This window comes from Prunus persica, chromosome G2 (assembly GCF_000346465.2).
Source record: "Prunus persica cultivar Lovell chromosome G2, Prunus_persica_NCBIv2, whole genome shotgun sequence".
NCBI lineage: Eukaryota > Viridiplantae > Streptophyta > Magnoliopsida > Rosales > Rosaceae > Prunus > Prunus persica.
In genome coordinates this window covers 20,082,099-20,098,477 of record NC_034010.1, presented here as the reverse complement: position 1 = coordinate 20,098,477, position 16,379 = coordinate 20,082,099, and the positions used below count along the sequence as shown (strand labels likewise).

General features: G+C 36.8%; 2 protein-coding genes across 2 annotated transcripts; both read right to left on the bottom strand.

Annotated features, from left to right (window-relative positions):
* On the bottom strand, positions 4,294-6,467 carry LOC18785553 (UDP-glucuronate 4-epimerase 3). The gene has a single exon (XM_007217962.2). It carries the CDS (start codon positions 6,044-6,046, stop codon positions 4,739-4,741), a length of 1,308 nt encoding a protein of 435 aa, XP_007218024.1. The 5' UTR covers positions 6,047-6,467; the 3' UTR covers positions 4,294-4,738.
* Positions 10,071-14,160, bottom strand: LOC18786788 (3-phosphoshikimate 1-carboxyvinyltransferase 2). Its single transcript, XM_007218940.2, has 8 exons — positions 13,616-14,160; positions 12,958-13,202; positions 12,592-12,745; positions 11,752-11,966; positions 11,553-11,670; positions 11,132-11,339; positions 10,701-10,762; positions 10,071-10,596 (listed from the first exon to the last, which is right to left on the bottom strand). The coding sequence occupies exons 1-8, from the start codon at positions 13,967-13,969 to the stop codon at positions 10,378-10,380; spliced, it is 1,575 nt and encodes a 524-aa protein (XP_007219002.1). The 5' UTR covers positions 13,970-14,160; the 3' UTR covers positions 10,071-10,377.

Below are 16,379 nucleotides of genomic sequence, written 5' to 3'. Positions count from 1 at the left end.
TCTGAGCGAAAAAGAGTAGAAACTTTCTGGTTTAGAAAACAACGCTTGGAAACTAAATTGTAAGAGCTCCTCTGTTCAGAGAAACTCCTCAAAAAACTTGCGTATGCCACTAATTGCGGCCGGCACACGGTATTCTTTAGTAAAAGGCGAAAGAATAGTTCGCTCTGTGTCCACCGCGTGGCTGCGTGGTTTGCAATGTTGATGATGTCTCCTTTTAGCCGCATACTGGCAAGGACTCTTTACTTATCTTCCGATGTGGGATAACTTTCGCTAATGGACGATGATTTTCATTTGAGATTTGAGGTAGTCGCACATACTAAGGCCATCAAGCACAAGTTTCAATCAAAACATTGCATTGTTAACGATAATGATCTAGCGATTTTTCTCTCAAACTTTTGTGACATACAGAAATTACTAGTTAATCAATTTGACTAGCAATGCTGAATTGCCTAATCTATAAGACCCTCTCTCTCTTTAATATGTTGAAGGGTTTCTTGCGGATGCCAAACCTGCACTGCTTGGTTGGTGCACTGGAAAAGGAAGTATGCACAGAATCTCTTTGAGGTACTACGAGTTGCCGGTCTGAAAATCGAAAGGAAATAGAATCTACTTCCTGTGTCTACTACTTGGAGAGGCCTTCCCTTGATTGGAAGGTCTGGTTCTTGTGCTATGTCATTTCTTCGTCATGGTAGTGCAAGAAACAGACTTCTTATGCCTACCTCGTTCCTGCTTAATGCTTTAGTCATAGCTTTATATCTAAAAGTTGCCAGAAAAGTACTTATGTGTATAATGAAAGTTCTTTATAATCTGATTGAATCGAAACTAACGGAAGTATTCTTGATCATGAAAGTCCCAGCCTTCTCTGCATATAGCCTTTATTGAAATGACTTCTACAATAATTTTGAAAAATATTCGGATTTAAGGTGGATGAGAGATGAGAAAGAAAAAAAACCGTTGATATAAAAACTTCGAAACTACATTGTAAGAGCTTCTCTGTGAAGAGAAACTTTTTCAAAAAATTGGCGTATGCCGCTAATTGCGGCGAGCACACGGTATTCTTTAGTAAAAGGCGAAAGAATAGTTCGCTTTGTGCTCAGCGCGCGGCTGCGTGCTTTTACAAAGCTGATGGCGTTTCGTCTTGTATGCCACTGTCGCCAGGTTTCCTTTTGTTCCTTTTCGATGTGGGACGCCCAACAATGCATGCACATCGTTAAGAGCATCTCCAAGGGAGATGTCAAATACCAAACATTAAATTTAAATTTGACGGCTGATGTGGTAATTTGACATCTTACACAGCTTTACACTCCACCCGATATGTCAAATTAAATTATTATTTTATTACATTTTAGTGTTGATTCATTTTTAATTAAAAAGAAAAGAAAAGAAAAAATAATAAAATATTCATTTTGACATCTTGCTTTGGGATGTCAAAAATAACATCTCAACCTCTAGCTTTCATTCCACATCAGCTTTGACACATCGGTTGGAGTGATGTGAGATGTTATTTCTAGCTGTTAAATGTTTATGTGGCACATTTGACACATCGATTAGAGATGCTCTAATTTCTCACTAGTCCACCCAATCATAAGTGAGCATCTAATTTTTAAAGAGTAGTTTAAGTTGCCAATAACAATTTTATTTTTTATTTTTGGACTATATAAAATGTTTAGTTGCTATATGGGTTTGCTTGATGTTTATTGTTTTTTTAAGTTATCATTTTTGGTTGACTAGAACGTCATATGGTGCTTTTTCCGAGTCATTTGTGTTTAACGATTAAATATAATGATGTCGCATGTATATAAAGTTCCATATGCATTTTCCACAACGGTTGTACAATGTCATAGATTTGTGAGGACATGGTGTATAACACATGAGATTCATGTAATAAGCCCATTAAAAAAATATGTTACACGCTGAGACTTGAGAGTATGGTAGGTCAACTTGCCGCCTATTCTTCCCTCCAACAAAAAGTACATAATCTTTTGAGATTCATGTAATAAGTTGCATCTCATTCTGAGAGACAAGCAAGGAATCATGGCAAATGCAGTAATGAAGTTTGGTAGGCGACCATTTGAGAAGGTACAAATGCAGTAATAGCTGCATAGCTTCTTGGCCTTTTATTTGGGGCCATGCATATAACTAAAACTGCCTGCCTCCACTTATTTGCTATTGTTTTCCAACTCATTGTTGGGGGGCCAGGAACCAATAGTTTTGAGCTGCACAACCGCCCACTTGGGAGGTTATTAGCACCAGAGTTTGAGCTTAGCGATAATGAGATTGAAGATGAGATTACCATTGTGTTTGATTCCTGATGAAGCAAACAATGCTGTAAGTTTTAAATTATGTTAATGTCATGTCAAAATGTATGTTAGCATCAGTTGTTCACGCACTCAGTTAGTTGAGGCTCTCACAAAGAATCTCATAACAATCGGCTACGTATGCGACTGACTCAATTTAGCAAAATCCAAATGATGTCAGTTCAAGCAATCCATGTGGAGCCAAATCATTGGATTCTTGACATGTTACCAGGCTTGCTGACAAGTTAAAGCAGGCATCAAAATAATTCAGTTCTCAGAAGTGTCCAAATGGGAAGCCAAGATTCAGGCCATCAAAATAATTCAATTGTTAATGGGGGGCGGCCTCCAACCAAAGCACATAAAGGCAGACAAAACGAAACAACCACAACCACACAAATAAACTTGATGTTAAACAGATAAGCAGAAAACTCCTTACACTTGAAGCTTTCCCAATTTGTTCCATTCTACATGTCAAATGTCGGGGACAAGAAGGAAGACAACCTTTAGAAATCAGCAGGCTTGACACATAGAGGAGGCAATGTGTATACTCTGGCCTCATAGTCCTGAAGAAATAAGCATCATTTTTCTGCATGTTCTGCCAAAACTTAATATTTTCTTTCTTTTACCCAACACATGTTATATGTTACACAACTAGATGGTTTCTTGTTGAATTTAGCTCCAGATTAACAGCTTTGATAACATAATACGCCAGATATCTGACAAAAGAATATTACCCTTTCTCGAACTTCTTGAAGCATCATTTACTGCCTAAAGCAAAATAATCTCAATGACTCAATGTTCCTGCAACTTATCAGCCTTTAAATACAAACTAATATAGAAAGCATTTGCAAAAAGTTTAACAAAGCCAAGAGAATCCTTGCCTTCTGGATCTAAAATTTGCAGAGCATGAGAATGATTATAGGAAATAAATTAATTGTAATGAAATTCAAAGCAACTCTTTTCTTCCAGGGCACTGCTATTATACATACTGCTGCTTATGCAAAACCTTTCAATCTTTAATTGCCCTACTTGCATACTGGAAAAGTCCAACCGGGTGTTTGAACTATGTAATTATCATCCTTATCATAACTCACTACTAAACAAAGACAATAGACAACACTATCCCATGCACTAATAAGGAAACATGACTCAGAAAAGAATGACAAAGTTACTTGTGGTAGTTTTAGGATACATATAATGCCGAAAAGGTCTTTCAAAATCAGAGGAAGAAGCAAAGAAAAAGGTCAAGTCTGCAAAGTTTTAACAAAGGAAATTGAAGATAAAAAGGAAGATATATAAACAAATTTTTATATTCCCAAAATTATCATTTCAGAATGGATGTGTACGTATCAAATTGAGTATATCCGAAATCGGAAATTGCTACATTGGTGGTGAATTGTAGGTACTCTGATTGGGAAGTTTTTCACTTTCCACTTTTGAAGTACTTCCATACTATTTGCCTTTCATCAAAAGATAAGAAAAAAAGTTAATAAGAACCCTTAAATTGGGAGAGAACAAAATGATAGAGAGATCCATATACTAATCAGAGTAATGATTAGAAGTTCTTTGGCTTCTTATTTCATTCAGGGGAATACAGTAAAACACTCCTCTATGTAGAAACTAGAAAGAAACACAAAACTGAGTTTTATTCCATCTATAACTTACCAAACTCTAGTAATGAATTTTCAGATATTCCTAGAAGATTCAAACAAGGAATAAACATCCTAGAAGAACATATAATTTGAGCATATCCCACATGCCATCTGTATTAGTGACAATATAAACCTGGAAGCAAAAGAAAACTGAAGTGCAAACCTGACATACAAGAATGATCTGTCCTTAAGTCTAAGCCAACAAAGGGGCATGCAGGCTTAGTCTTGCAGATGAGCGACATGACACACTTAAGCTGGCTCTAAAAGGTCAGAGTGCAGGGCAACAAAGTCAGCTGCAAGATTATCCATAAAAATGCAGCAAAGGAATTAATGTACATCGATTATACAAAACAAATTTTATGATAAACAAAAAAGGTATTACACAAAGTAACTGTGATTCACTTCATATGGTAGTAAGGAAGGAACCAAACTATCGTGTGCTATTTTATTGAATTGCATGGCAATGATACATGTCCACCAATTAGCATATGCTCTATCAGTCATTAATTCTACAACGCCGTAGCTCCAACAATTACATTCCAAGAAAAAAAAAAAAAAAAAGAGATGGTCCTCGTATTCTCTTAATACAGCATGGGAGTGCTCAGAAAACAATGTCTCCCAACCACAAAATTTCTTCACTGTAGGTCACAAGGTTCCTCCTCATATGGCATTACATCATTAAGATATGGAAAACTGATACCCGGGGCAATGACGGAAATGTTAAAAACAATCACAAGAATTATAATGAACAAGAATTCAAAGGATCTACCACACAATCAAAAGAATTTATCACCCAGAAGCCTTCTTCCCACCAGAATAGTAGCTGACGTACCACCTAACGAATTTCTTCAACCCTGTCTGCAGATCTGTTGTGGGCTTATACCCAAGTTCCCTCTGAGCCGAACTGATGTTTGCGTGCGTGAACGGAACATCCCCATTACGAGGCAACTTCATTATATTTCTCTTGGCCTTCACCTTCAAAAGCCTCTCCAAAATGGTCACAAGATCCGAAACTGGCACAGGTGATGTATTCCCCAAATTGAAAACCCGCAATTGAGCAGGCCCCTTCTTCTTTCCCCCACTCCCAGTACTCTTCTCAGCAGTATCCAATGACGCCAAGCAGCCTTTCACAATATCATCAATGTAGGTAAAATCCCTTGCAACTGTGCCATGATTAGCTGCCTCAAAGATTGGAATGGTCTTCCCCTTCAATATATCCCTCGTGAAAAAGAAATAGGCCATGTCAGGCCTTCCCCAGGGACCATAAACCGTAAAGAATCTCAACCCAGTAAGGGAAAGGCCATAGATGTGATTATAAGTGTGTGCAATTTCTTCACCAGCCTTCTTGGTAGCAGCATACAGACTAGCAGGCTGGTCAGTCCGGTCTCTCTCAGAAAAGGGTACCTTAGTATTAAGTCCATAAACAGAACTAGAACTAGCCCAAACAATAGCAGGTTGTGGATTGGCATTTTTACAAACTTCAAGAAGATTAACAAGACCAGCTATATTACTATGCACATATGAGCCAGGGTTTTCCATGGCATACCTCACACCAGCTTGAGCAGCCAAATGCATCACATGGGTAAACGCCACAACCTCGAAAAGCTTGCTCAACAAAGCAGAGTCATTGATGTCGCCTTCCACAATGAACACCCCAGACCGCTCCAAAAGCGCTTGGCGAGCTCTCTTCAATGAAGGGTCATAGTAGTCATTGAAACAGTCCAGACCAAGCACGCCGTCTCCTCGGCGTTTGAGCGCCGCAGAGACGTGGGTCCCGACAAACCCGGCCGCCCCGGTGACCAGAACCGACATTCCGTGGCGGGACCGAACTCGGGCCGAGGACCTGACCCGTTTTTCCCAGGCGGGTCCACCCCAATTGTAGGTTCTGAGAGAACGGCGAGAGGGATCGGACGGTAGAGAATTGGACGACGGTGACCGGAAGAAGAAGATCAAGATCAAGCCCAAGAAGATAAAAGACCAAAATGTGAGCTTGGCAAGAGAGCCGTGCCAACGAAGCCTGTGAATGTAAGGAGACTTGTCCATCTTGAACTTTCCTGGAGTTGGAGGACTGTTGTCAAGGTGCTTGAGCTGGGACATTTTCTATGGAAAATGTGGACAAAACCCAGTTCTTGGTTCGGTGAATTCTGACTGGGAAGTTCGGGATTTGGTTCAGGTTTAGGGTTTGAGGAACTGGGTACCTTGAAATTTCCTGTGGTGGGGATGCTGGTGGTGGTGGTGGTGTTGAAGATAAGAAAAGTGAGGGGCTTTGGTTGGTGTTCTTCTTTTTATCTTTTTAGCTCTTTTTCATGTTCTGATTGATAATGGGAATCTTCTGGTTTCTTGGAGAGATGGGTTGTTGTTGGTGGCAGTGGCTTCTCTCCTTTTGGGTTTATAGGTCTATGCAGAAAGAGTAAAAAAGAAAGTTCAAAGCTTTTATTTTGGTTAATCACTGTTGAGAGAGAGAGAGAGAGAGAGAGAGAGAGAGAGATAGTGATGGAGATGGAGATGGAGAAGACAAAGAACTGTAATATTTATTGAAATGGGGGCAGTAATGGAGATCAAGAAGACAAATAACTGTACAACTTAATTAAATCTGTTAAATTTATGGTAGTTTTAAGCATCAAAGAAAGCTAGTTTTGGTGTCATTTTTTTGTTGATACTTTTGGTTTCATTTCTGCTTTGAACAGGAAAACAATCAAAGCTTTTTTGTTTGATAAAAAAGCAGTAAATTCAAATATTGTTTTTTGTTGTGGCTGTTAAATTCAAACACTGTTTTAATGGCGATGCAGGAATGCAAGGAGGAAGTAATGGTTTACCCAATTTCAAGCTATAAGATTTTCATTTGATTGGTTGTGAACACCTCTAAATTTTTGCCCCATTTATTTTGGGATATTTATTTTGGGATATTTTGTGTGAGAGAGTTCTCTATATTTGGGTTGGAGTTATAATTAAGTTTGGGATTTGAGGAGGCGTGGGGATGTGGTTTGTTGGAGATGGTGTGGATGACATTTTTGACTCTTTTTTTTTTTTTTTTCTTACTTGAGATTTTGACTTTTTTTAAATTTATCACCGTCGAAATATGTGAGAAGAAGAAAGTTGCTAACATTCCCCATGTAAGAAATGTAGGGATTGAGAATTGCAATTATCTCATAATAGAGATTTAGGATACATTAATCGCTATAATTATAGTTCTTTAAATAATAACATGTTATAGTTTATATATATATGATAAATCAAAGAAGAACATATTATGTGTTACATTATTTAGTGTTAAAAAAAGTTCGGAAAATTTGAACATCTCGATTGTTTGAACTTTTACATTGAACATCTTGATTTGAACATCAAAAAATAACATGTTATGTGTCAATTTTTTGAGCTTTTACATTTCATTGATCAAATCAAACTATCTATATGCCTCACATATTTCATATTTCACATTACATTCAATGACTAAGATGAAATGATCGATTCCCCATTTTTTTTTATATATAAAAAAATGAGTTGATTGAATTATATCATAAATATACTGAACTATTATGCGATTACAAGTGTCGAAAACTTTTGAGTATTTTATATTTTCTATTAGTGAAAGCTATTATTAAGGTCTGCATACCATTTCGTCTACAAAATTTTCCAAGACTATAATTAATGTCTTTTTTCCCCCCTTAGATGAATAAGCTGATCATGATTATGTTGACAAATGCAACGCATAATGATCATAATGATTGGAATTTGTATTTCAAAGTAGGCTTTACATTTGTTTTATTATTATTTTTATTAGGTGGTAGGTGAGCTTACAATTCCATCATAAGCAGACCGTGATAGTCATGTGTGATTGTTCAACCTTATTACATGCAATTACATCTTGATCTGGCAAGAAGCCTTTCTATATAAAGGTTGATCATTTTCATCCTTCTGTCATCGTGTTTAGCTGTGACTGTACCATCAGCTTCGTGATGTAACCAATCTACTCATATTACAACACTTGTATATTTATTGATATCATATCTTAAAGTTAAAATTCATCGACCACCAATATTTTACATAATCCGTCAATTAGTAAACACAATGTTTTTGTGTTCTAGTATGTATGACACAATAATTTCACCTTTTTAACCATACAAACATGATTTAAAGGCTATGGGAGACAGTACTTATAATGCAAAACTTACTTGAAATGAAGGCAAAAGCATCTTTCCAAGAAGTCTTATTTGGTATCTTATACTGCAATTTATTGGCAGACTAGGATCATGTGGGTAGTTGCAAATGTAATATAATTGCAGGATAAGAAGCCCAAACTGCATTACTTCATTAAAAAGCTAATTGGCAATTGCCCCCTCAACTCAAAATGAAGAGTAATGCTGAAGAAATCACACCTACACCTGTGGCCCACGTTCCCTACAACATACTCCAATACATTTATGATATACCTCAACTGGTGCACCCATCTATAATGCTCTTACATTTTGGAATTCTGACCATAAAGATTAAAACTAATTTTGGTCTTTCCAACCCCTTTTTATCTGCCTTTTTTCTTGGCTACTGCCACTAGGAATAAGATTATCCCATTTTTTTAATTCGTCTTTTACTCCTCATTAGAATAAAGCCTTCCCCCCTTCCCAATTTACTCAACTTTTCACTGTTTAGTTCATTTTCAATAAGAAGTCATTTTTTCTCACTTATAAATTATAGTTTGACATATGAATCGTGTTTCAATTTTACACGATAATTTATTCCTTACGAGGTATAAGCGGACTATTTTCCATTTAATAGAACAAGTTGATTATAACGTAGCAGATACCAAGAATACTGCATTTTTAAGTTCAGTTGATCCTGAAGATGCATTGGCTGTTATGTATGTTATTGAAAACATAAATTTTACTCTGCTATCACCATCTCCATGTGAATCTGATACAAAAAAGACAGGGGAACATGTCTTGGTAGCCTTTTATTTAATATCCTGGCATCATGTTCCATGCCCTGCAAGTTAATCTAAGCTGGACATGGACACGTGATTAAATCTACACACGTTGTAGTTTACTAATAAAGTTTATAGCACTCATGGCTCTTCTCAATAGTATAGTAGATCCAGGACGGTGCTGCTAGAAACCAATGCAATGACAAACAAAAAGTGCTTTTGGGATGAACTAATAGTTTAGAGTTTCATAACATATGTGATGGAATTTGTCCCATAGAAAGGTACAAAGAAAAAAGGGTCTGCAGATCCAAGAACCAAATCACCAATTTTCACTATTGTTGAGTAGAATAAGATCACAATCTTAGAAACAATAATGAGCTCAGCTTGCAAAAGTAGTGATCCAAAATTACAAGCCAATACAGAGAATAAAAAAGTGTTGCTTCCATCTGCATTGCTTTGGTTATAAATGTCTATATAATAGCTGTTCAATACTTGGTAAACCTCCCAAGAACTTCAAGGTAGTCAGGGAATGTTTTACTGGGACAACCAGGATCCTTAACTGGAACGTCTCCACAGGCAGCACGAGAGAAAGCCATGGCCATTCTGTGGTCATTGTACGTGTCTATCGTTGTCACGTTTAGTTCCTCTGGCGGTGTGATTACACAGTAACCTGGTCCTTCTGCAGCTGTTGCTCCCATCTGAAATATTATGCCCGCACATGTTAGAGAAGGCATATGTATTAAGGTGTAGGAATATCAAGTGCAAGGAAAGCCACTAGAGACTATGTTCTGTGCAAAAGCAAGTGGCAATCGTCCTTTCTTTCTCCTTCACTCTCCAGCTTGACACTAAAGAATACAAACTCAAGAAAAATTTCACTTGTGGTTTTTGAAACATGCAGGATTAATAAAATCACGAGCACTTTGTTCAGACAAGCAAAAGATTAATAGTTGAATTATATCAAGGGCTTCAAGCTGGAAAACATTCAACCTAACTTCTAACAACTATTTGAAAAATAAAATTCTCTCGCCAAGATCGGTAGATTGCTTTGTTCATTTTATAGGAAGAAAGATGTGAGCCCACATTAAGGTGATCACTGATCTGAGCCCACATTAAGGTGATCACTGATCACTACTAGTTTCAGTTTTAGTTGTTAATTAGAAGAAGATCCCAGAACCAAATCACTAATTCACTACTCTTGAGTAGACAAATAGTTAAAGAGTTACATAAACAAATGTGAGAGTTTGTCCAAAAGAAAGGTACAAAGAAGATCCAAGAACCAAATCACTAATACACTATTATTGAGTAAAATAAGATCACAATATTTGGAACAATAGTGAGCTCAACTTGCAAATATAATCATCCAAAATTACAAGACAATAAAGAGAATAAAAATGGGTGGCTTCCATCTGCACTTGCTTGGTTGTAGAGGCACACGGATGATTCCTCTCTCTCTCTCTCTCTCTCTCTCTCTCTCTCTCCCTATCTACATATGAGTACTTATAGTAGCTGTTCAATGCTTGGTAAACTTCCCAAGGACTTCAAAGTAATCAGGGAAAGTTTTTCTGGTACAACCCGGATCATTGATAGTGACTGGAACATCTCCACATGCAGCAAGAGAGAAAGCCATGGCCATTCTGTGGTCATCATAGGTGTCAATTGCTGTCACATTTAATCTTTCTGGCGGTGTGATTACACAGTAATCTGGTCCTTCTTCGACAGTTGCTCCCAGCTGAAATATAATGTTACAAATTACAAGCATGTTACAGAAGGCATACTTAACAAGGTGTAGGAATATGATAATATCAAGTAAAAGGAAAGCCACTAACAACTGACCTTTCTGAGTTCAGTGCAAATGGCAATCATCCTTTCTGTCTCCTTCACTCTCCAGCTTGCCACTGAAGAATACAAACTCAAGAAGTCAAGGCAGGTGTTTTCACAAGTAATTTTTGAATAACATGCAGTAGTTTTAAAACCATGAGCATTCTGTTTTGATAAGAAAAATGATTAATCTCGAATTATATACTTATCAACAAGGGCTTCGACCTGAAAAAAAAAAATCATTCTCGCTTCTTGAACAACTATATGAAAAAGATTTTCGTTTCTTTATTTTCGTTTCACTAAGTTATTTTTTTCTATTTTGCTTATTTACTTCGAAACATGAAAATCTGAGACCTATATGGACTCCACCCATGCCTTACCTTTACTGTCTACATAAAACTAAAATGTTAAGCACAAGCGATTAAACAAACTAAAATACACCATACCATCCCTTATGGCAGTTGGACCATCAGCAAAAAGAGCAACTACAGCAAGAGTCATCGCAACATCTGGCATTTTGTTCATGTTGACATCAACAGCTTTCAAGTGTTTTCTGGAAGAATTTCGCTGTGGTCCTGTAACAGTGACACTATTCTCTCTCCAGGTAACTTTAGCACCCATCTTTTCAAGAACCTCAGCAAATTTTACATCTCCCTTGATTAATGAAAGACCAAAAAAATGTAAGATTGTTAGAATTTTCTAGATGTAATTCATAATTACTTTTCAAAAATCACCGAGACATGGTTGTAACTATGAATTGAAAAATAGAGTGCCCCAAGAATACTAAAGATTGTACCAATCTGAAATCATGCATACAGTGGGGAAGTAACCAGAAGTAAACAAAATATCTTGGTCTCTGTGAAATACCTGTAAACTGCTTGTCCCGCAGCCTTCAACTGTGACTGTCCCACCCGTGACAGCAGCACCTGCTAGAAAGTAACTTGCACTTGAAGCATCGCCTTCTACAAAAGCATTTCCAGGTGACCTGATAGATTTTTTCATTTTGTTACACACAACACAACCATATTGCACAAACTGGTCCAGCTATATAATAAATAAGACGTACTTGTACTTTTGACCTCCTCGGATAAAAAACCGATCCCAGCTATCACTGTGTTCCACTGTGACTCCAAATCGTTCCATCAACTTCAAAGTCATCTCCACATAAGGAATGGAAATCAGTTTATCAATGATCTCAACTTCAACATCTCCAAGAGCCAAAGGCGCTGCCATAAGCAAAGCAGTCAAGTATTGACTACTAATTGATCCAGAGAGCTTCACCTGAAAACAACACATAAATATAGATTAAAATGATGACCTTCATCAACACTGCAGGAATTACCACTACAAAGGCTTAGTTCAAAAGAAGGAAACTATTGCAAAATATTTATTGATTTATTAATTAGCATGAGATAACATCTGCAAAGAGTTTATATATCAAATATAACAAATGACTAAATTATGTCCCCTTTTTCCTTTTTCTTTTTTGAAACCGCCAAGTGCAAGAAATCAAAATGGGTTATCTTCCCTAGAAAAAGCCAATGAATAATTGGGCAACTAAAACATTATATATTGCATAAGTTCTCTGTTTTTTTTAACTAAAGAGCTTCAGCTTCCCAAGAACTTAAGAGCTTCAGCAAATTCAAAAAAGAAAACATAAGAGACTCAGGAAGAAGAAATCATATTTTGACACATACAAGAGTGATATTTTATTCTCCAATAACACGGACATTAAACTCAGAGACTATTATTCTCAAATAACACGGATATTTTATTCTCAAATAACACAATAAAATTCAGAGACTATTATTGATCAGACTTTCATAGTATCTTATTGTTTACAATGAATTTGATCAAGAACAAAACATTAAACAACCATTACTGTAAAAGATGATGCAAAACATACCTTTCCCCCGGGAAGGCCTCCCTTTCCAATTACACGGACAGGAGGGCAGTTTGTTCCGAGAAAACAATCAACATCTGCACCAAGCTGCTTAAGACCAGCAACCAAATCTCCAATTGGTCTCTCCCTCATTCGGGGCACCCCATCAAGCACATACCTGACCATTTTTAACAGTACACGAAAGTCATTTAAAATATGATACTAGTTTGTAGCGAAGTACTTTAAAAACAGATTTCAAGGATGCTGAATTACAATAAATATGTAAGTATTTAACAGAAAATTGTTCTGTCATGTAAAATGTTGGGGGAAAAAATATCCATCCAAGGGGTCAGGATCACAATTTTAGTTTAATATGGAAATCAGACGAACCTAGAATGTCCACCAGCAGCAACAACTGCAGCTGTCAATGGCCTCATTGCTGTACCAGCATTTCCAAGGAAAAGTTGCACCTCATCTCCTGATTCATTACCCAAAGGAAACTGACCACCACAACCCTCCACAACTGCTCGCTTGTTTGCCTTGTCCTCTTCCACATTGAGCCCAAGGGTTTTCAATGCACCAAGCATATAATGAATATCATCACTATCTAACAAGTTGTCTACAACAGTTGTTCCCTGAATAATAGCATGAAAACAAGAGTTATGTAAAGAAATCTTGAAAATAAAATGTATGAAGCAAAAGGAAGTATCATCAATCACTCTATGGAACAACAGAATTTGTTCTCTCTAATAGGATAACTTGGATAATACTGTTCCAACAAATCAATTTGCTTTCAAGAGTTTCCGATCCACCAAACAGAACCACATTCTAATACAATTAATTAGTCGACAGAAACATATCTGATCTCGTTCCAGTTTTATTAGTTATATCCCACCCCAAGTACATTTCAGATTCCAAACCACAAAATATTCAATCTACTTATCAACAAGACAGAATCCTTTTCTAAACAAAGCTTACCAATCCCAAGCACACTTTATCAGGCTTATATCAAATTCAAATCAGCTAATAAAGACAATCTTTTTTATACCTCAGATAGAGCAGCAATAAGCAGAATCCGATTCGACAACGACTTGGAACCCGGCAACTTTATGGTGCCCGAGATTTCTTTGATGGGCTGCAACACAATCTCTGGAACTGTCGACGGCTTCTCTGTTGTGGCAACTGAAGCTGAAACTCTAAGCGGACCAACCCTGACTTTGTCGACCGTACAAGTACCCACAAACCCATTTTTCAGCTTCAAACTCAAAGAATTTGAGGATCCCGAAAACTGTGACTTCAATGAGAGTAAATTTGAAGATTTGGGTATTTGGGGTTTGGAAACGTTGGGCAAAAGATTGATGCTTTGAGCTCCATTGCTACAGATTTTGCTCACTTGGGCCATCTCGCTATTTCTCTCTCTCTCTCTCTCTCTCTCTCTCTCTCTCTCTCAAACTCTCTTTTAAGAGTTGTCTCACTTTCTCTCTTTCTCTAATGGGTGCTTGGCGGAATGGAAAGTTGGGTTTTTGGTGGGAGTGGTCGTAGGTGGGGATTGATGGACTCTCTCTCTACCATTTACCAACCAATTCTGACACCAGAAATTTGAAATATAAATGAGGAAGTTCTATTTTCCCATGTGGGGAAATTTGTATATTCAAAATGTTAGCTACTTGCCTTTGTGCTTTGAAGGGTTGTACCTTGTGCTTTGAAGTGGTGTACTCTGCCTTTTCTAGGAAGAAAAAGATTTAGAGGGGTTTTTGGAGTATTTGTTCACTAATTGGGTTGGTAGGGCTTGCTCACGTTTTGCTGCGAATGGGAAAATATAGAGTGAGTGTCACTATCTCTCACCAACCCCCTTATCAGGAGATCCATGTCATTATTCATTTTCTATAGTCAGGAAAAAAAATAATTTCTAAAAGAGTTGGAGCTCTAATTAGCCATCATGTGACCATACCAACCACTTGATGATCCAACAGAAATTCATTAATCACTCTCCATTCCATATATCATTTTTTTTCCTTTTTGTTGCCTTTAAAAAGTTAAAATTTATGGGCAAAGAATTTGTAATTTTGTAAATTAAGTACTTAACAGTATTTATCCATATAGACGAAAGTCATATATTCAATTAACTTAGAGGCACAAACTAGAGCACATATCATGCTAAGTATGGTTAATACTTAATAGATGCGAACCAAAGAGATTGGACTATATTTGTTTGGCCTCGCCTTATCTTGATATGGACTATTTTGACCTAAGAAGTAAACTCGAACAATGCCCTATTCATGAGGTTCTATAAAAGGAAAAATATTTGCCTCATTCCTCTGAAAAGTAGAAATTCTTAACTTTCTATCAATCATAATTTGACACACGTACACATTTTCTAACCCTAAATATGAGAACTTGCGTACTTCTCTTCCCAATATTAGAAGAGATTCTCAAACTCTAAATTTAAATTACTAATTCTAAAGGAGAAAATAAAAAAAAAAACTTCCGTTACATGAAAAAGTGGGCCTTGAGAATCGAGGAAGTAGATATGGGCCATTATTTGGAAGATGGGTCGTCTCACATGTCAGCCTGCACACTGCACATTAAATTCGTCTGCAACATGTCGTTGCACATGAAAAACAACAAAAAAAACAAACAAACGAAAAAGAGCATGTTTACACACGAGTAATTGAAAAACCAACACATGTACACATGTTTTATCGCTTGAGCATGTAGAAAACAACCTTTCAATTGCTCTCTAATTGGAAAATATTAAACAAGGATTAACTCATTGAAAACCAACAAAGTTCATTAAACCTTTTCCTCCTCGTACTAATTTCTCTGGTGTGGTCAAGAACTTTTCTGTTTCCATGTTCTTCCCAAATCTGAAAAAATGGGCTTTCCCCAGAGTCATTTTGGGTTGGCCTGTGTTGATCCTTTCTGTGACTATTTTATTTTCCACCCTCCCTTCAAAAACAATCACATTGAATCAAAACGATGTGTGTTGGTCAATTGGTAGATAAGAGATTTAGGTGACAAATCTCATGCATGCACATGTGCATCTTACTCTAATGGTACTTTTCATTTGTCAGTGTTGTGGGGAGATGCCTGGTTGAAAAGGAATATAATATAGCATAAATATATACATTGTGCATAGTATATTCCAAAACTCACCAAATTAATTCTCACTTTAATAATGATATGGAAATTTGAGGTCATTATTTTCCTTTTTTGTAAATTGGGATATAATATGCTAAAAAAAAAAAAAATCCAAGTAGAGAGATATAATAAAAGAATATGCTCAGTATGCCGAATATGCTGTAATTCTCTAAACAATATTTTAGGTTAAATTATAATTATAATATTTTTGTAAATTGGGTCCCACTGCCAGCACCAAACTTCACTGTCAATTCCAAAGAAAGATATTTGAGGGAAGGAAATACCAACCTGTGTTAAATATGCACCTTCTGCTAACACCCAGCCATACTTGCATATCATTATATCATAACAATGAATTTTTGGTGGTAAAAGACAACAATATGGATAGGTGAGGGTGAGGACAGCAGCTTCAACAACCACAGACTTAAGGGTCAGCATTTGCCCTTCATTACCCACATGTGGACCCCATGGCTACGGCATGCCAAATTTCTTACACATAAGGTTGTTGCCATAACTTGGAAGGTCATCACACAAATGGATTGCCCTACTCTCTTTTGAATGGCTTGAAATCAATGTCCATTATCCAAATCCAATTCATTTTAGAAATTAGAATACATACAAAACCGCTTTCATGGAGGGAACACACAAATGGATTGCCCTACTTTATTTAC